Source organism: Castanea sativa, chromosome 1 (assembly GCF_040712315.1).
Source record: "Castanea sativa cultivar Marrone di Chiusa Pesio chromosome 1, ASM4071231v1".
Classification (NCBI taxonomy): Eukaryota; Viridiplantae; Streptophyta; class Magnoliopsida; order Fagales; family Fagaceae; genus Castanea; species Castanea sativa.
The window spans coordinates 60386590-60407428 of NC_134013.1; the positions used below are offsets into that span (position 1 = coordinate 60386590).

General features: G+C 36.7%; 2 protein-coding genes across 2 annotated transcripts; both read right to left on the reverse strand.

Annotated features, from left to right (window-relative positions):
* Positions 1-2754: 2754 nt before the first annotated feature.
* Positions 2755-4327, reverse strand: LOC142644105 (transcription initiation factor IIB-like). Its single transcript, XM_075818786.1, has 2 exons — positions 3535-4327; positions 2755-2902 (listed from the first exon to the last, which is right to left on the reverse strand). Exons 1-2 carry the CDS (start codon positions 4325-4327, stop codon positions 2769-2771), a joined length of 927 nt encoding a protein of 308 aa, XP_075674901.1. The 3' UTR covers positions 2755-2768.
* Positions 4328-5483: 1156 nt separating this feature from the next.
* Positions 5484-14121, reverse strand: LOC142609656 (uncharacterized). Its single transcript, XM_075781307.1, has 10 exons — positions 13978-14121; positions 12816-13145; positions 10729-12537; positions 10125-10639; positions 9881-10026; positions 7807-9597; positions 7416-7464; positions 7086-7336; positions 6729-6833; positions 5484-6363 (listed from the first exon to the last, which is right to left on the reverse strand). Exons 2-10 carry the CDS (start codon positions 13006-13008, stop codon positions 6132-6134), a joined length of 5091 nt encoding a protein of 1696 aa, XP_075637422.1. The 5' UTR covers positions 13009-13145; positions 13978-14121; the 3' UTR covers positions 5484-6131.
* Between the last annotated feature and the right edge of the window lie 6718 nt (positions 14122-20839).

A 20839-nucleotide genomic window follows, 5' to 3' on the forward strand; every position in this document is an offset into this window, starting at 1 on the left:
CTTCCCCTTTAATTAATTCAGCCCATACATGCTAAACTTCTCTCTTGTGGCCTCTGCACACAGCCACTACTAACCATGCAAAATGATCTAAAGAAACCACATCAAGTTGATGACAAAATCAGTTCTCTTATAATCTGCATGGGGCAAGAATCAAATTTACCCAGTCACAAATTGATGACAAAATTAGTTCATGGAACCTGATAGACCTAGTTGAACTTACTGTACCATCTCGTGAGGGAATATTTTACAAAGAGATGCTTTGAAGTTTCATTTGTATCTTCACAAGATAAAAGCCAAAGATCTTTCATTATGAGTCTTGAATTTAGTATTGCTTTTGTTGGGAGTGTGCTCCAATATAATTTTCAAAGCAGCATTTTAACCCTTCCAATCTTCTTTGGTCAAACGGACCACATCCGAAGAAGTTTTCATTTACCATCCAATAGGTGAAGTTTGTAGAGGAATACCCATTAGAGTTGGGGATCCATAAAAATTCAACCATTTATAGGGTTGAGGGAAGGTGAATTTTGAGGATATCCACAACAGATTCTTGGTCAAAACACTAATAAATCTTGTTACAATCCCATTGTACTAACTCTTGGACAATCAAATTTGAGACCTACTTCATTTCCATGATGTGCTAGTTTGATGGTCTTGATTTAAATCCTGTGTTTTTAAGACCCATGGGGAAAAACATTACAAGCCAAGCCATAACATCACCTATCTTGAGACAAGCCCCGGTTATGAGGTCACAACACTTAAAATTTGACTTTCACACCCAAAGAACATTTTGTCATAAATGCGGGATTCAAGATGGATCTTCCTCTGAAATGTTTTGCTTGAGTAATTTTGGATAATTGGAACTTGAGTTATGCAAATATATGAATAGTATAATTTTGGATGAACGATTGCTGTTTTGGATGGAAGAATAAGTGTTTTGGCTTAGTAATTTCATGGGTTTTTTTTTTCTTTTTTCTTTTTTGAGTGACTAACTAACTACTCTGGTAACATTTATGCGAAGTAACAAAATGTTAAAGAGAAAACTAATTTTTCTGGGCTGGCAAAAGAGGTGTCTATAGTTGTTGTTCGGTTAGTGTAGGTTGTAAGGGTAAGTGTAGGGATTTTGGGCTTTGGTTTCATGATGTAATGGAGGGTTTTTTGGCCCAATTTTCTAGTAAAGTAGGAAATGATTTGTGGAGGCCCAAAATGATTTGTAGAGGTGATTTGTGTTTTTTTGCTAAGTGAAATCCAGGTTGGGACACGTCACACGTGGCATGTGGAAAAATGTCTCTCTCAACTTTTGTTATTCTTTTACTAGCATGGAAGTACTTAAAATTAAACACAGCTTTTATTATAAAAAAAAAATATTAGAATTAAACACAAATCTCATCATAAAAATATAAATAATTAGTCAAATTATTTTGTTAAAAAGAAAACATAATTAGTCACATATTAAAATTCTTACCTAAATTTAATACTACTTATAATTTTTTTTTGTCAATTTTTAATAAGATAGAATGTGCAGTAATTTTTGTCGTGTGATGATTTCTTTTTTTCTTTTTTTTCAGGAAATAGTAATACTTATTAGAATAAACGAACAAGAAAGTAGTATATACAGTTTTTTAAACAGACACAAACACGAAAGTAACATATAGAGTTTTTTAAACAGACTTATAACTACACAAAGGCTTAACCTTTGTAGTAGTAGTCTAGGGTTATAAGGACTGAAACTCTAACATACACAACCAATGCGGGATAAGCATCCCTATTTTATTTTATTTTTTTGAGGAAACAATAATACTTATTAAAATACACGAACACGAAAGTAATATATAGAACTTTTTAAACAGGCGTATAATATATCACATAACCAAAGTACCACTACAAAAGAGTCTAACATTTGTAGTAGTAGCCTGGGTTTATAAGGACTGAAACTCTAATACACACAACCAATGTGTGATTGCTTTTTTATTTATTTAAGTTTATAGTTCATTCATATTAGATTCTTTGTATTTTGTACTCATTAACTCACTTGGCACAAATATTAAAAACTTAAGTGAACACATGGCACAAACTTAAGTGAATAATTATAGTGTGGTCTTCACATAAATTTAGACACATAACGCAAAATTGAATTCTAATAAAAATTTCAAATTCTAGTTCAACTTTCTCTAAGCTTTGTGTATATATATGTGTGTGTGTGTGAAAATTTTGATGTGCACAATACTATTGGAGGGTGTGAATAGGGACTTTTGCCATACTTAATTGTAAGATCCGAAAACAATCCAATAGACCATAATAAGTAAAATTACATTTACAAATTAAACAAAAAAAAAAAAGTTGACATAAACTAACTAAGGAATCCTTACGTTAACATTTTGATAAACTCAATTAGCCAAAATCACAAATTCTAATGAAAACCTAATTCTAAGCAAATCAAAATCTAATTCAGTAGTATAGTACAATAGTTTGTTGTCCTCTATTAGAATCCCCTTTTTCATTATTGTAACTATCGAATTATGTGTGGATTCTAGTTAGCTCAACCGGTAAAGTTTTGATGGTTGAATAAGAGACCTAGGGTTCAATCCCTGCCTACACCAAAAATCGATTAGTGTCTTGGTCTGATGATAAAGAGCTACCATCAAAAGTGAACGCCATAGTTGAAACTCTCTAAAAAAAAACTATTGAATTATAAAAACACTAAAATAAAATAAAAATCCAGTTCTAACTAGGAAGTCTTTGTAACTTGCATCACCATTTTCTTCACAGCTTCAAGGGAAGCAAAGTTTCCTGATGTCCTTCTCGTTTGCATACCACTTAGGTATCAGCCTTGAAGCATAAGGGTGAAGATCCTTGAATGTCCCTTTAATGGTCGATTCTGAAACTTCAGCACTAAGTACAATATCTGCATCCATATATAATGGCTTTAATAAAATTCATGGACATAATATATGTCATCCAGAAGCACCAATGAATTAATGCTTGGATTATTAAAACAAATCCAACAGTAACTGTAAGTGAGTCAAAATTATTTGATTAAAAAAGGAGATAATTTTGGAGCATCTAATATAAACTTGACATGAAAGAGTTTGTTTATTTTATTTTTATTTTTTTCATTAACAAACGAAGAATTTCTTTGAATGACATGACACAAAGTCATTAGATTTAAATTTTGACATGAAAGATTTTTTTTTCCATTAACAAACAAAGAAATTCTTTGAATGGCATGACATAAAGTCATTAGATTATAATTAGATTGTCCTGCAAATTGTTCCTAATTCTTTTTTTTTTTTTTTAATAGAGATAAGATAGAATTTGAATCAGTTCAAAACACAAATTGTTCATAATTCAATAATTCAAGAAAGGAAAAAAATAAAAAAAAAAACTACCTTGTTGGTACCGTTTATATTTCAATAATTAATTGTGTTTTCCCATAGAGAAACCGTTTTGTGTCAAAAAAAAAATATATTGGTTATCGTTGTGTTTTAAGAGGAATGTATGAAAAGATTAGGAGTGGCGATATTCAGGGTTACACACCTCGAAGAGAGCACTTCCGATCTGAAAGCTGTGTTATCATATAAATAATCGTTGCTAGAACAGATGTAGAGGTTCTCCTTATGTCAAACTCCTCAGATTTCTTCACGGTTTCTAGCACAGCCTTGGTTAAAAGATTGTTCAAACCAAGATTGGAGCAATAACGTCTTGCAAGATCCCTAGCATGTATTACTTTGTTACCAATCTCTAACTTTTCCCTTACCAACCTTTTGGCTCTGTATATATCCTTCTTTGTTGCTCCCTGAGTAACCATGGCAATCTCCTTCATTGTCCTTGGTAAACCCTCTTCTTGACAAGCATAGTACAAGCAAGCAGCCATTATGGGACTCAAGTTCCTTCCCCTACAAGCATTTTGATCAGTCACCTTCTTGTATAACTCTTTGGCATGATTCTTAATAGTCTCCATTAGGCCTAACGTATCAGCCATGTTACCAATCCTTTTGAAGTTATTGATAAGAGAGGCATCTGGGTTTTGAGCAACTTTCTGCCACTGGCCAATTACTCTTGAAGATGAAAAAGAAGAATCACAAGAAGCACCAATCTTTGTAATAACTGTGCCAAGCCCGCCACCGCAGAGCAAAGGGTCTGAGGGGGCACCAACACGATTGGGATCTTTATCTCTGGACTCATCGGCAAAGGTTCGCCACTCTGAGGTTTCATCTATGAAGCGGGATTCAAGAACAAGTCCACACTCAGAGCATATTGTGTCACCCGCCGTGTGATCAAACACAATGGGTGTGTATGCCTTGCAATCTGTACAAAACCCGTCTGGCATCTTTGTAACTTTTGACTTTTGTGGTTTTGGTATTAGAAGTCTCTTAGGGTTTCTCTCTATCAGTATGTAATCACTTTATCAAGAATAAATCCCTTTCTAGGGATGTGATATTTATAGAGAGGGAGCGAATTAATTTATCCGCTAGTATTTAGGAGTTAGGACTCCAAACCGACTTGAAAAACAAAAGTGCAAACCGACTTGAAAAACAAAAGTGCAAACCGACTATATACTATATAGAGAAGTACTAGTACTAGTACAAGTCGATATAGGATAAACTATTTTTCAGCTTGGCATGTAGAAACAGATATTGGTGATTTTTAGGACCACGCTCCACGAAATTATCACAAACACAAAGTCCAAAAAAAAAAAAAAAAATCAATCAAAGTTCAACAAGCATACAATATCCATGGCTGACTAAAGGTGGTCCAGGTCCCACTTTCCACGAGGCAAAAAGTGCAATGGTGATGGGATATTGATGATGGCAAATTAACAGTGTTTTGTTTTGAAAAAACTAATACACACACCCCACCAATGTTTGTCAGCAACAATTACAAACTCTTTGGGAATCCACTTGTCAACCAATCAAATTTATCCTCGTATATTATGGATAAGGAAACCCCACAAAGTAATATCATTTTCTAACACTTAAAAATTAGTTTTTTTGTTTCTTGTTCTTTATTCTTCTGCCACTGCACCATTGGAATTGGGTTAAATATTTTTTCGGCTTTCATTCTCATATCACTTTCCCAATCATGAGTGGATCAGATACAGATACTGATACAGATGGAGTGGACAAAAAAGTTTTTAGTTATTACAAATCATGTGACGTGTCAGTGCAGCTTTGCTTTCAAGAGTCAATTTGATGAGAGAGAATGACAATCAAGTACTATGAATCTTCTCCAACCAAAAAAATACACACCCTCGTGTCATGTACAATAAAAGGTTTCCTTGTCTTTTACTCCATCCCAACATAAAAATCCTCCTTTTTTTTTGTGACATTGAGGGACACAGAATCAATGTCTGAAACCTTGTACTTTTCAAAGAAAACAAATGGGTTTCTAAAGTTGTTAGTAAACAGAAGCTTCCGTGTCCTTTTCAGAGAGATCTTTTGCTCCCCCAATAAAATGAAAGCTGAACAACATTCACACGTGACTGAGGGAGAAGAAAATAATTAATGAACAAGTGCAAAGGTCACAGAAGCTTTTAATAATTTTCCATGTTTGTTGGGGATTCTTCAGGGAAGCACCTGATAAAAACTTCATTATATAAATTACAAAGAGCTGTACCTTTCTAACATATTTTATTTGACTAACTAATTGCTTGCTCTTCAAGATACCAACACTCCTTTCTCCCAGCTCAATGCAGAACCAACCTGAAAAGTTGGGGGGGGGGGGGCAAAAAGTAGGGAAAACAAAAAGACTACAAAACCATAGCTAAACAGATATACCTATAAATTATGTATATATGTAACAACTTGAGACTAGAGGCACATCCATACCAAAGACCTCTTTGCTATTTCAAAAGATTACTTATGGCACTACCTATTCTCCTTGGAAATTCATCAAAATATACAAGAAATAATATGTACTTCCTCAAAAATGACAACAATCAACCTCCGCTCAAGATTGAACGAGTGGCCTTTGTTTACTCGGGGGTTGACTGGCTTTGCATTCCGTCAATAAATCCTCTTCCTTCATGGTGCCAGTACATATGTTGATAAAGAGATCAGAGGTGAGCAGGATTTGGAATGTATAGCTTAAATGAAATGAGCATTCAATTGGGAAGGGGATCATTTAATTGATAATCACAGTGAAAGACATGGTACCCCCTCTGGTAGATTCTTAGGTATTGGATGTGCAATGACATATCTCTGAGGAGAGGGTTTTGGTGCAGGGGCAGTACTAGGTGAAGATGAGGTTGCGGAGGAATCTGCTGGTCGGACATGGAATTTGGCAAATCGGTTGATGACAGAAAACTTTTCCAACTCCTGGCATTCCACTCTTACATCTAAAATTGATGCTGCTGCCTTGTCCAGTCTGTATCATCAAAAGGAATGTATTAAAACATGACACAATTTTTATTCCTTTTCTTTAACTAGAGGTCAACTACATTTTTCTTTTCCTTTTTGCCTATGTTCCATGAGAACAAGAGAATAAACCCTAAGAATAGGATCCAATTTTCTTTGCAGTGGTGTAAGGGTTCAGGCATTTAATTTTGGTTTCATAAGCATCAAATCTCCTTTACAAAGTAAGTTGCAGATCTTCTGGCACATTTATAAGGTCATTATTGTTTATAAAATTATTATAGGGTTTGCCACATCCTTATATTAACATATAATTGCAATTTTCTTTATGCTGAAAGTATCAAAATGATTACATGATTGCCAATACTTGTCTCATACCTTAATAAGTCATTTTCCAGCTTCTTTGCTCTACTGCTGAAGTCTTCCACAACTTCTGAAAAGTGATCATCGATACTCTCAAAAGCTTTGAGCTTCTCCGAAATCCTGAACATATTTACAAACAGAAGTTATCTTTCTGGAGATTCGAAACATTTTTTTTATACACAAGTATTCCATAAGAAATTATATATTCATGCATTGATGATAGAACTTTCTAGTTCAACTTAAGAGTGCCCCATGATACCCACCCAACACAACCCCCCCCCCCCCCCAAAAAAAAAAAATATATATATATATATAGACAAATTCTCTTACATTTGAAAAAGAAGCATAAAAATCCAGAGGAGCTACACTTACAAGTTATTGTTGTTCAGTGGTACATGAGACAAACCATTTCTTGTGTGAGAGTTCAAGCAGCATGCATCCCCTAGTGATAGCTTAGCAACAAAGTATGCCATAGTATCATAATGTGAAGCTGCATTTGCTGAGAGAAAGGACACTGGTGCTGGGCAAAGCAATTGCTGCATAAGCTGTGTTGTCAAGATAAGTCTTCTCTTTGATCTCAGCATTGACTGCCCATCTTCAATGAATTCAGCATCATCTTCCACCTGCCATTAGAAATGAAAATATTACAAAAAATATTGACTTCCAGATACAAGAATAGTTAAAGAGTGAGAAGGAACAAACCTTCTCTATAAGTCGATTTGTCGCTAGCGCCCAGTCATGTTCTGCAACACTGCAAAAGAAAATGCACTCTTATACATTTACAAAATTAAAAGAGAAAGTAACCAGTGATTGAAATATATTATGGATAATTTCTTATATATATAAAATGAAAAGGCAGCAGTAAAGAAAGCTAGAAATATTATATTTTATTCACCACCAGTCTTAAGTCATATGGTTAACAATGATTCTCAATTCCATCCAGGGGGAAAAGAGAAAAAAAGAAAGATAAATTAACAAGAATATCAGAAATTTTCAACACTATTAGTTCTTTCTTTTGATCCGTCTTCTAAGCAATAAAAGTGAACATAAAAGGAAGAACTATACCAAACAAAAGGGCTATAATGGCAAGTACCTGATATTTTGAACCCTTCGAGAACCATGTGTGACTTCTTTGTGCCATGGTGGAAGGTCAGATGTTGCCGTTTTGCGCTTCTTTGGTCTCACAATAGCCATACATTGATCAGTGTCATCTGAAGGCAACAAATAAGGGGCTGATAATCGGTTGAGCTGCTGGGCTGCTGGGTTGAGCCAAACTCTGCCAGTCAGACTAGCATCAGCATCTATCCGTTCCACAGATGAAACTGTATTCAAATTCTGGGAAGGCTTCCCGGGAAAGAACTGTCCTGCAGCAGTCTTTGCAAATCTTGCATCATACATTGGTTGCATCTGCCCGTTTCTGAAAGTTTCATGCTGTTTAAACCAGGAGGGTGCCATGGGCAGATTAACCTGCGGATGTTCTGCATGACTAGATACCACATTACTACTAATAAATTGACTTTGAGAATCACTTTGACCAGATGCAACAATCTCATGAGATCTATCTACAAGAGCAGGCTTTGGTGAAACATTTATGCCAGAATCTTCTCTTGCTTCTGTCAAGAAGCTTTGCATCTTGGGTTCCACAGATGATAATGAGTTAAGCGGGGATGCAGAAGTCAGTCCAGTATCCATTTGGTTTCTGGACCTGGAAACATGTTCATATATGAACTGCTGTCCATCATGCCGAACATCCTTCATTGTCTGCAGTTGGTGCATTAAAGAGTAATTCGGATGGAGAACATGGGATGGTTTTAAAGAATGGCCAATAGACCCAACATTTGTATCAGAGGCAGCAGGGGCATTGTTGTCTTCGAATTGCATTCTTACAAGGTCTTGCTGGAGTGAATGAGCCAACAATGAGCCAGAGGCAAAAGCATTTCCATCAGGAATATCCGTTGCCAAACTATCTGTCAATGAAACATCAAGTATCCCAGATGATACTTGTAGCTGGGACCTCTCTTTCCCCGGTTGCTCTGCCCCATCTTCAGAGCCTTGTGAATTCATAGGACGTGCGGGGAATTCTGATGAACCATATCCAACTTTCTGGGAATTTTGATCATTTAGCCCCTGTGCAGCCAATGAAGTTTCCATTCTATTTGTTGATGTATTCATAGAGGGAACCTTCTGAGATTCCACACAAGGAAGACGCTGAATTGGTACATTTGTCCACACATTTTGTGGTTTAGCTGAAAATGCATCCTGCTGGTGCATGACTGACATACCAGAAGAATTGGCACTTATCTGTGGAGAACTATCTTGAGCAAGGTTGAAGGGTGGATATCTGTTAACTGTACCAGGAAATGTTGCCTGTGAAGATGGACGTGCTACAGGTGCATTGGGCATGAGTTGCATTTGAGCCTGACTTCTTATATATGGAGGACTAGATGTAAATGTTGCAACAGAACTTCCATGCATATATGAAGATGAGGGGATGCTTGCCTGCCCCGAAGCACAAACTTTATTATCCCAATGTGCTCTTTGAGATGACTCCTGTGATGAAGGCAAAAACTGAACGGATGGAGAAGCTAACCAGGTCTGGCTTTTCTCTCCTAACTCGGAATTGGCTTGCCTGAAATTCATATTACTTGCTACTTCCGAAAATGAGATAAAAGGGTTCACATTGGACAACTGTTGAGATGGCGGAGCCAATTTCAAAGTGAAGCCTTGAGAAGCAGGAGACTGATGATGATACTGTTGAGAAACAGACACATCTGGCGTTTCTCCCTCAGGCACTAATGAATTACAGCCTCTAGATCCAAGATAAGGTAGTGTGCTGTTTTCCTTTGACTGGTCAACCTTATGAAGAAGCTCAAGCATGTTTTCACTGCCATGATTAAGTCAGACAAAGCCTCCATAAGACAGACAAAATATAAGTGAAAGAGCAGTCCCTAATGTGACTAGTTTTAGATAAACACTGAAAAATAAGATAAATAATGACTTCTGCAAAACAATAGGGATACAGGAGTACAGAAACAGAAGGCCAGTGCGATTTATAAGCAAGGGATGAACTAGATCAATAAAGGTTTGACTTATAAAGCAGTGAAATAATAACAATTAGTAAATTCAAACCCACATTTCCAAACCATCATTATTTCATAATCAACTACCTTGTTTGACCAGTAACATTTGCACAATGATGACCAACTGATCTGTCAAAGGTAGTAGATTTATCAAGATCACCTCTAGAAGGCACCTTCTCTGAGACTTTTGAGTTTCCTTGACTACCCCATTTATGAAAATCGTGTAAGTGCCCCTGTAACATAAGAAAATTACATCATCAACAATGGAAATCTGAAACAAAAAATCAACAGAAGTATCATAAATGGATATTAAAAAAAAACCAGTATTCACCTTATCCAGGTTCATAGCACTGCTAGAAACATTACCAATGAATTTGAGCTGCCCTGCATGTTCTTGCTCTTGCCTGCTCAATCCTTTGGAACCATAGTTTTCATAAGAGTTGTCCTTTTGGTAGTAGTTCTGCTGCATCTCATACATTCCACCTGCTCCCACATGATAGTTATGCAAAACATGAGAACCATTACTCATCTGATGCTGGTTTTTTTCCATGCTCTGATTTTCCTTGTTCCTAGATACATCAACATGCTTAACGTAATCAAGTTGATTACTATGTTGGACTTGTTGACTTGTTTCCTGACAGGCCTTAGAAGGGCTTGAATTTGGTAGAGCAGCAAAGTTAAATATCTGAGAACCTTCTCTGTTTGGTAGAGTACTATCCGTGCCAGAGTGTAATTGCTCCAATCCTCCAGTTGATCTAGAAAAATAACTTACCCCACAATTACTATCAGCCTCCCACGGACATTCCTCAGAATCCCTCTCCTTGTATGTAGCTTCATTAACATCACCTGTCCAACAATTGTCCAAAGTGTTCTCGTTATTATGAGTGCCAAAAATAGCAACACTAAAATGGGTGATCAAGACATAATATTCCTACCTTTTGGTCCACTGCATGTTTGGCTAGCATTGTTACTTGAGGCTATTCTCAGCTGATGGGCATCCGTTTCTGGGTGCTCGAAAATCTGACCAGCCCATGCATTGTCCAAATGCATAAGCGGTTGTACAGGTTGAACTCCTTCAATGGATGGCTTTTGTTTAGGATTGCAATCTAACCACTCAACAGTGTTTTTGGTGGATTTCTGAATTGATTCATGAGAGTCAACTGGGCGCAATGCATCTCTCTGCTCCATCGAGAATTGGACACCTGACTGCTGAAAGCCGGGAAAACTAGAGTTCACACTAGAATCATTAAACACAGGAAAAGGTTTAGAATTTGAGGACGTAACCAGCAGGTTGCTATCAAGCCAACCCGTTTGTTGCTTTTCACTACCCATAGCATTTGACAGCTGATTGTCAGTTGAGGGTTCTGTATTTTGAAAAGTTAAGCCACTCCACTCCTCCTGTAGTCCAGTATCACTACTAGAAGCTTCTGCTACAGCAGACTGCATAAGAGCACTCCAGCTTCCGCTTTGTAAGGAAGGAAACGTATTGGAATAATCTGTATGTTCCACTGTAGGCCCAAAACCTCCAGCACCTATGTCATTGCGCCTGCCAAAAGAAGCATCCCACATGTTATCATCCATATTGTACAGAATCTTCTCTTCCATCGGATCTAGGGGAACCAAACCCTGAGAAGGGCCAAGCTGCATCTTTTGCTGCAAGGTTCCAGGCCAACCAGCTTGCTCTTGCCTCCCATTAAATTCCACTGGGGATGCATTTTTTTGCAAAGTATTCCCGAGCTGGATGTTCCCTGAAATAACTCCACTACTCAACCCCTGAATAGGAACCTGTCCAAAAACATTTTTTCCCTGAAGTCCTTGTTTGGGTATGAAAGCTCCTTGGGGGAAGCAAACCCGATCTGAAGAAACATTAACCTGATCACCTACAAAGGTGTTACTGAAGGCTGATGACTGCATCATAGGTTTCTGTGTTTGACCACTAGCCTTGGTCAACAGATTGGTAGAATCTTGAGACATCCCTTGGAGATGGGAATATTGGCCCATATTTCCTCTTGCACTTGTGATCGGAGTACCATATAAAGATGCATCAGGCTGCTGAGAAGCCAGACCAATGGAACGCAAAGCCTGACCTTGATCTTGTGAAAATATAACTCTGTTAGATACACCTTGAGCAGTGGGAGGCGTACCTCGCTGCATCCAGTTCATAAACATTTGTGATGTGTCATTGACAGGTGTTCCATTGATGACAGGTGAAATCTGAGCCCCAGTAACCTGTTTAGTCAATGCAGAAATCTGGTTTGAAGAATTCTGTTGCCTTGGGTCACCAAAGTGCTGAAGTTGTTGCTGCCTCTGAAGTTCCTGCAACTGCTTGAACATTCTGTGCTGCTGCAGCATCTGCATATCACTGTATCCAGACTGCTGCATTAGGTGAGTTTGTGTTGTATCTGGTTGTTGGCCCCTCACAAACTGATGCTTCCCACCAACAAAGTTGAAGTCAGTGGAAGCTTCAGTAATTTCTGACCTTTCTGAATTTGTTGTCAAGGTGGGACTGTCCCCAGATGCATTTTCTTGCTGTGGTATAAGGAAAGAGATGCCTCTGGAAGTTAAATTATGTGGATCATAAATTGTATTTTCACCCAAAAACTCTGGTTGACTTTGGCTTGCCTGGAATTGCTGGCGTCCAAACATATATCCATTTGAATTCAGCTGCTGGTTTTGGGAGTAAATGTTGGGATACTCAGATCTTGGTGTCAACTGTGTATCGGTTTGGTTAAACAACAAAGAATCTGCAAATATGAAAAGACATACAGTGTTATATATAAATAAATATATATATATATATATATATATGATCAAATGATTTATTAAAAGGCAACACTATACAGTTTGTGTTATAAAGAGAATGAAATGGGTCTTTCAAATTACCATAAATAAATTTTGACTCAATGACTTAGAAAGCAAAAGGGCGAAAAAAAATTCCTCTTATATTGCCACTGTTTACAATACAGAGTCATAAAGAGTCATTAAAGTAAAGACTATTACAAATAATATAAATCGCTGATACCTAATTGTTGAGTGTTGCTGTTTTTCAGCTTGAAACTCAGAGCTTCCCCAATCTGCCGCTGTTTTCCAACCCACTGATTGTAGTTAAGAACTGGCCAATTTCCATCCAAAGCTTGAGAGTGATACTGGCCTTGGGAAGAATTGTCTAGCTCATATAAATTATGGATCCTCTCTTCAACTTCGTTACCAGGCATTAAAAATCCAGCCACCAAGATTCACTCAGTTAATTCTTTTTGTGGAAAGTAGTTCTTCCCATATATAAACATCATCATGTATCAAACCACCTCACACCAGCAAATCTACGATACAGCACATCTGTTCAAACATTACCCTGCACAAGAATGTTGCAGTTGATAAATGATACATACTAGTCAACAATGCCGAGTAACAAAACATTGATATTTATGGCAAATCATTTGAATGTATAAAAAAGGCACATTGAAACGAACCACACAAGCAAAAGCAAAAGCAAAAGAAAATGCTATTGTAAAGTAGTATCACACCATCACATTAACAGACATGATTTAATTTTAAACCAAGTTTATTATACTCCATATTTTGGAAACCAGGCTTTAAATGTCAGCCAATTGTCATCGACCATTGCCAAAATGAACAAACCCCACAAGAGTTTAAACTTTAAACTTTGTGCTTCAATCAATTGCCAAGAACATGAAAACTAGGGGAAAACATTCAAAACAAAAAACCCAGAAAGATTTCAAAACTTCCTTCACTTTCTCAACCACCATTTAAGTAAACAATTGGAACTACTCCAAAAACATGATCTTCAATTGTTGTATTGCAGACCCAGAAACCACCAAGAGGCAAATTCAGTAAAATTTAAGCTAATGTGAGCTCTTTGAGACAAAAAACAATATATTATATATATCAGAAACAAAACATATTGCACACAAACACTATGCTTTAGACCAAAAAAGACAATTCAAGCATAAAATAGCACAATTCTAGTGAAATTGAAAACCCAAACCCATTTACTTCAAAACCCTAAAAAAAAAAAACCCCCCCACTATTTCCACACCAAAAACCCCCAAAATTCTCAACAAGAAACACCATGCACAAACATTTCCAAGCAAATTCAACACAAGAAAGCACAAATTAATGAAGTGAATTCACAGTGAGGTAGAGAAAATTACTGAAAGGCCCACCTAGGGAAGTTGAAGGTGCAGTTTGACTTGGAGAGAGAGAGAAAGAGAGAGAGAGAAAGGTTGTGATCTGAGCTGAGCTATGGCCAAAAAAGTAGAGAGAATTTTAGGGTTCTTCAAAGAGAAAGCGAGAGAGAGACTTACGGCGTCGTTTCCTAAAAGCTACAACAAGTAGTAGTTGTAGTTGTAGTAGTTGTTGTTGTTGTAGTAGTAGCTGATAACTGATCAAAACAACAACAACAAAAAAAAAATTTTGTTTTTTTTTGTTTTTTGTTTTTTGGTTTTATAATTTATAGACTAAACACTATAGACTCTAGAGTGCTTATAAAAGCTCCAAAACGACGACGTTGTAATGGCTCACAGTTTTTCTCTCTCTTTCTCTTTCTGGCTCTGTTTTAAAAGAACACTCTCTTTCTCTCTTTCTCTCTCTCTCTATCTCTGTCTAAAAGGACTTGCAGAAGAGAAGAGTGAGAAAGTTTGGATTTTCGGACCAGAGCCGAAGATAAAGCGATCCAAACAGTGACTTGGAATATTTTACTGTATTTCTTTTTTCTTTTCTTCTTTTTTTTTTAGTTTTCAACTTGGCGATGAAAAAAACGCCGGTCTAGGCCCGGAACCCGGGCCTTAGGTTCGGTGTACTATCCGAACCTAAACTAGACGAGCGATGTTGTCGTGTTTCGCGGGTCCATGTGGGTTAATGGGGTTTCACCCGTTTGATTGAGATATTTTAGGAAGTTTGAACGGTCTGGATTTGAATAGAACGTACTTTATTGTTGGGGGAGGAAAAAGTGGCGATCGGGATATGCGGATTCCACGCGCTTTTCGACACGCGTGGAGTCGTGTACTTTTCTTTTCTTTTTTCAGTCACTTTTGAAGCTTTGTGGATTTTTTTTCTTTCTTTCTTTCTCTTTTTTTAACCAAAAATAATAGTAATAAATGTAAAATGTAAACGTAATGCTTCGAAATTGGGAATTTGCATTTAAAAAATTGTTTTGGGTGTTTTTTTCTTTTTTTTTTCTTTCCCGCCGCCAGGTAAAGAAATGAAGATGAGAAACATTGGTGGGGGTTAAGTGGAAGATTTGTATATTAATCTATCTAGGTTTGTTATTTATTGGGCCAGCCTTGACGATTAGCCCACTTGTCCTATCTAACCTTTTAGGCCCACTTCAGAAGCTATTTTCAACTTGTATTTTTTTTTTTAATGGAAACTTCATAGTAAATTAGAGTTTGTATTAAAAATTGGGGAGAGAAACAATAAATTAGTATTTCATGAATTACTTCACAAATTGTATTCAAATGCAGGCTTTCTACCAAATCTTAAGGAAAAAAAAAGTTTCACTTTAAACATGTTTGAAGTTTCGGGTTCCAACATCCAATAAAAATATTAATGCTTATGAGTCACTTGGATAGTTGGGTTAAGTAAGTCATGTGCAACTATAAATAATAAAAATAAATGTCAACTTTCTATTGGTGTTTAGAACCAATTCAATCCCAAAAAAAAAAAAAAGAATATAAAGTGACAAGCTAAAATTTCCTTGCGTGTAAACAGTAAACTCCGCCACAAAATAAATAAGGAAAATGCTAACAAATGTCTTTAGGGTAATAGTTAATAATTCATTTAAAGAAAGTTTTTATAGAAAAAAAAACAATTAATATTTTGACAATTTTTTCTGTTTCTCATAAAAGTAGTATCAAAATTTCCTAAAATGAATTTTTAATCATTGCTCTAAAGGCACCCGTTAGCATGACCCAATAAATAATGGCAAAATTACTATTTTTATCTCTAAAATGTGGGGAAAATGTAAAATTTACCACATTGTGGTAATTGATGTACTTATTTCCGAGTTTTAAATTAATCCTGCTATGAAAATTAGAATCTCAAAAACCCAGAATTCCAAACTGTAAATTCTTTTGAAAATAGTGCGCAAGTCCTATAGAATGAAAGAGTAAGAGGAGACATAAATTAGTCAAAGACACTCACCACAGCTTGTCTGAGAGAGAGACCCAAGCTTCAATGTCTCATCAACTTTTACTGAGTATTTGAGGCTGCATAAGTTTCTTGAGCAAAATATCTGACTGTCCGAATGGCCCCAAAAGATTTTTAGAAATCAATATTGCTCAAGAAAAAAAAATCAATTTTCTAATTTAAGAAATTTAGTAACAATGTTATTTTTTTTAATATAAGATAGAAATTCTAGTCTAGCCTAATCTAAGTGTATATATGTATGAAGCTTCCTTTTAGAAACTTAAACCATGACCCTTGCCCTCCTTAATAATGACTTCAATGTTCCTAATTAACTCCAACAATTGCATCGGATAAAAAAGTATGGAGAATATGAAAATCAATTTTGAATTACATAATGAATCACTTCTTTCTTATTTGCATAATTTACCTCAGACTATCATAATTCTCCCTGCGAACCTATGATTTATATCATGAATGGAGTTACTAAATTGGAAATTCTCCCCAATTCCCTGCATGGATTGAATCAAAGAATACATCAAAGTAGCTACTTTCCCTTTCCTTCATCTAGTGTTCCCTTAATAGAACTCTTTGATGCAATTAACATAATCAAGTCTAACTTTTTCTTTCCCTTATCATGGCTAGTTTCAAATATCCTTCTCTTTTTGTCCTTTGCCCAACCCTTTCCATATCATTTGCTTAAATCTAACCTCTCAAACTGCCATTTAGACTTCCTTTTTGCCACTTTGTATTTTTCCAAAAAGAATTATTCGCATTGAGCAATTAAAAAATTGATAAATGGCAATACAAAGTTCATATTTTGCATACAGACCTTTGCAATTGAGGCAGCCACTACAGCTGCAGCTAGGAATGGAAATTTCTGCCTGACCCGCGAGTGCCCGGCCCGACCCTAATGGGCCGGGTTTTACCTAATCCAATAAGAAATAGGGTCGGGTATGGGTTTTAAAAAAAAACCCAAAGCAGGTCCTGGTCGGGTCCGAGTTTTATAAAAAACCCGGCCCAAACCCGAACCCGAACTGAAACCCGACCCGGTATTTATGAAATTACTAAAACCCCCTATATATATAAAAACTAACCCTAACTCCCTCATTTTTTAGCAGCAGCCCAACAGCTCACGCCTCCCTCCTCAATCCTCACCCTCACTGCCTCACAAAAAGCACAATTAGCACATAGCCTAACACCTCACACCTCACACCTAACACCTCACAGCCACAGCTACCGTCTCTACCTCTCACAGCCATGCTCTTCATCTCATCTCATCTCGCTCTCTCTGTCTCGCTTCCTTTGTTTGATCTGCCTCTATAGCCAGGGCTTTGCATCTCTTGCTTTTATCTCCTCAATACTACAGATCTCCATAGCCTCCATAGCTGCTGCAATTTGCTATTTTGTTTTATTTTTGATTGACTTTGCGATTTTGTAATTTCGGCAGATCCAAAGGGAGGCGACCTCTACCTTCGGACTTCCTCACCGTCTGATCTGGGATTGAATCTAGGAAAAAAAATCTTAATGGGCTTGAAATTTTTTTTTGGCTTGGCCAGATTTGGGCCCAAGAATCTAAACGGGGCCTGCGGGACCCAGCGGGGCGAGTCTGGGCCTCGGAAAAAAAAATCCAATTAATAATCGGGCCGGGTCCGGGCTCACAGATCGGGTCCGGGTATGCAAAAACCTGATCCGTTGCCATTTCTAGCTACAGCTTGAGTTGTGAGTGAAAGTTCAAGAAGATAGCAGCCAAATTTTCGTAGGGTAACTAAAATGACTAGCTATATAGATAAAGTGGGTATTTAGCAAGAAGAAACATACAAGGCACGTGCTTGGTTTAAATATTTGGCACATGATATATTTAAATAATCAAGAAAATATCAGCCACTTGAAAATGAAAAATAGTGAGAATTCAAGTGATAATCCAATAGTAATGACAATGTACTAGGTTTGTGGTTCAATTCTCACCTCTCTTTTCTCACTATAAAATAAATAAATAAAGAGCAATGTTTTTATACCACCTAGATTATAGGAATTTTTATGCAACCCACTAAGTGGTGGTTAAAAAAACCATCCACTTATATTATTTAAATAGAAGTCACATGGCCCATTAAAAATGTCATGTGACGTAACCCCTATCTAATATATTTAAAATTCCCTTTAAGAATTTTTTTTCCATCTCCTCATTTTGGATGATATTAGATTTAAAAGCTTTTCTATTTTTAATTATAACTAGCCTGATATGATATGATTAAGCACACATACATTTATTGTGAATTTCTTCTTGAACTCCATCACTATTTGGACACTCGTTTCATGTGATTAAAGCATATAAAATACCATCTTATAGCTCAACAACTACCTTCAAGGTTCAAATACCTTTACGTTCAACTATTGAATTATCATATATATATATATATATATATATATATATATATATATATATATATATATATATATATATATATCAATCTATTTTGTATATAATTTTTCACGTAAAATATTGGAGGAAATTAAAAAACAATGCAATAGAGATAGTATTTAATAACTTGGTTAGATCTTGACAACATTGAAATTGCTGATATATATCTTACGTGGATGCCTTCAAGGTGCGTGCTTTAGCATATCATCATGTGGCCACCTACATCTAGGAATGGCAACTGGTCGGGTTCGGGCCGGGTTTTTTGATACCCGAACCCGACCCGCAGGCCCGGACCTGACCTGATTATTAAATGGAATTTTTTTGTGGGGCCCAGACCCGCCCCATGGGCCCCGTCCAGCCACTTCTGCCGCCTATTCAAAAACCCAATCCAATCTAATCTTGAAAAAAAAATTACAACCACAGAAATCACAACCACAAATTGTTTCAATCACAAACATAAATACAAATACAAATCACACCCATCATCAAAAAAAAAATGCAAATCACAAATAAAAACTGATGATGCCAAGAAAATCAGTAGGCTGGATGCTTCGGACTGGAAAGGACTACTGGATCTTTCTACGGCCTGAAAAAGAAAGAAAAGCGTATCAAAGGCGACCGGGGCTGCCGGCCAAAAGTCCTCCGATGGCAAAGTTAGTTTTTTCCTCTAAGTTATTTGAGTTCCAACTTTTTTGGAGTAAAAACTGAACATACCTTGGGTTTGTCCGAAATGTACCTTTATATAGTGTTATCATAGGCGGTTACCAAAATTTGAACTTCTCCTGACTTCAAGGAGAGATAGAAATCAAACGTAACTTGCATAACCGTCTGGAAGTTATGCTCTTGTTTCACAACGGATACCTGGCGGTTACGCGTGGGATAAGGGATTATCATATCTCCTTTGGAGATTTTCCTAAGTGTGACACCCTCGTCCTTGAGTTCCTCAGTTGGGCGTGCTTTGTTTCACACGCGGGGGCTGCCTCGTCTAACGGGTGAATTTGCTCAAGACGAGGATGTCGACACTCTGGACGAGTGCATCACTCTGATGGTGCGTACTTCGTCTTGATCTCTTCTTCCCTGGACGAGGCACTTGTAGGCAAGTTTCTGAGGGTGTTTATGGTAGTAGGTGGGCTATGGACGACCTGTATGGACGACTTGGAGATGGGCTATATTATTCCCCTATCAGAAACTATTTTCAATCTTCAATATGATATTGTTTAGTTTCGGATACAATTTATAATTTTTTTTTTTAAAAAAAAAGAGAGGACAAAACAATGGATATAGATGATTTCAAGAACAGTTCTAGAGACTTCAGGAGTGAATGTGTGGACGTTTATAGAGACAGCAATTTCGATGGCGTCTATGGATTATGGTAGCGAGTTGAAGCAACGAAGAGATGGGATCATTGAGAGGCTCTATGCTGCGATGGCGCCGTTTTAGTCTCGCTGTCAGATTTGCGATGAAGATGATGGTGTAACACCAGTAATGAATCGAAGACAACGACGGAGATGAGAGATGACGACGGCAGCAAGGATTTGGATTTGTATTGTGGTTTGTTCAAAGATCAGCAAAAGTAGGTGGTCGGCGGCAGTGTGTGAGAGCCTATGTAAGAGAGAGAGAGAGAGAGAGAGAGAGAGAGAGAGAGAGAGGTGAGGGTGAGGGTTAGGGTTTGGGAAATGAAATCTGATAGGAGAAAGAGAGTATTTATATCTAGGATTTTTAAAAAATATATATATTATATATGTATATGGGTTGAGTTCGGGCTGGGTATGCATAAAACCCAGACCTGTTTCGGGTTTTTTTTTTTAAATCCATATCCGACCCAATTATTTATCTGACCATGTAAAATCTGGCCCATTATGGTCGGGCCGGGCCGGGTACCCGCGAGTCGGGCTTTTATTGCCATCCCTACCTCCATCAGTTGAAAGGTCTCCCTAAGATTGGTTATGTCATAGCAAGAACAAGTTATATGAAGGATGCGTGGTGAATAAACCAATAGAGAAGACACTATTAAATTATGTGGAAATTATGTGGGCAGAATATTCATGTCCATGAAAACTTAGTTACTTCAGACTTATAGTTTAAAATTCTTTATAAAATCTAATCTCATTTTTCCTAGTTTAAAATTCTTTAAAAAATCTAATTTTCCTTCTTTAAATTTGTGATCTTCTCAGTTTTTCTTCTTTCAATTTGTATGTCTAATTGTGATATTTAATTTAATTGATTGATTGATTTACTTTAAATTTGTGACCTCTAATAGTGATATTTATTTACTTTAAATTTGTGATCTTTGATAGTAATATTCATTTACTGTCTTATAGTAGATTAAGACTACTTCTTTAAATTTGTGATTAGTGAATTCACATTGCAGCCACTTTAACATGCTTACATGGCAGAGGCTTTTTTACTGATGGTAGAAAATTATTTTTTCCCTAGGGTGTTTAGACATGGTAGAGTTTGGATGTTTGGATATGGTAGAG

Coding starts and splice junctions, on each gene's coding strand:
- LOC142644105 (XM_075818786.1), bottom strand. CDS start 4,327: ATGCCAGACGGGTTTTGTACAGATTGCAAGGCATACACACCCATTGTG. Junction 2,903..3,534: donor TCGGAAGTGCTCTCTTCGAG/GTGTGTAACCCT, acceptor ATATGGATGCAG/ATATTGTACTTAGTGCTGAA.
- LOC142609656 (XM_075781307.1), bottom strand. CDS start 13,008: ATGCCTGGTAACGAAGTTGAAGAGAGGATCCATAATTTATATGAGCTA. Junction 12,538..12,815: donor CAGCAACACTCAACAATTAG/GTATCAGCGATT, acceptor TCATATTTGCAG/ATTCTTTGTTGTTTAACCAA. Junction 10,027..10,124: donor GTGCTATGAACCTGGATAAG/GTGAATACTGGT, acceptor CTTATGTTACAG/GGGCACTTACACGATTTTCA.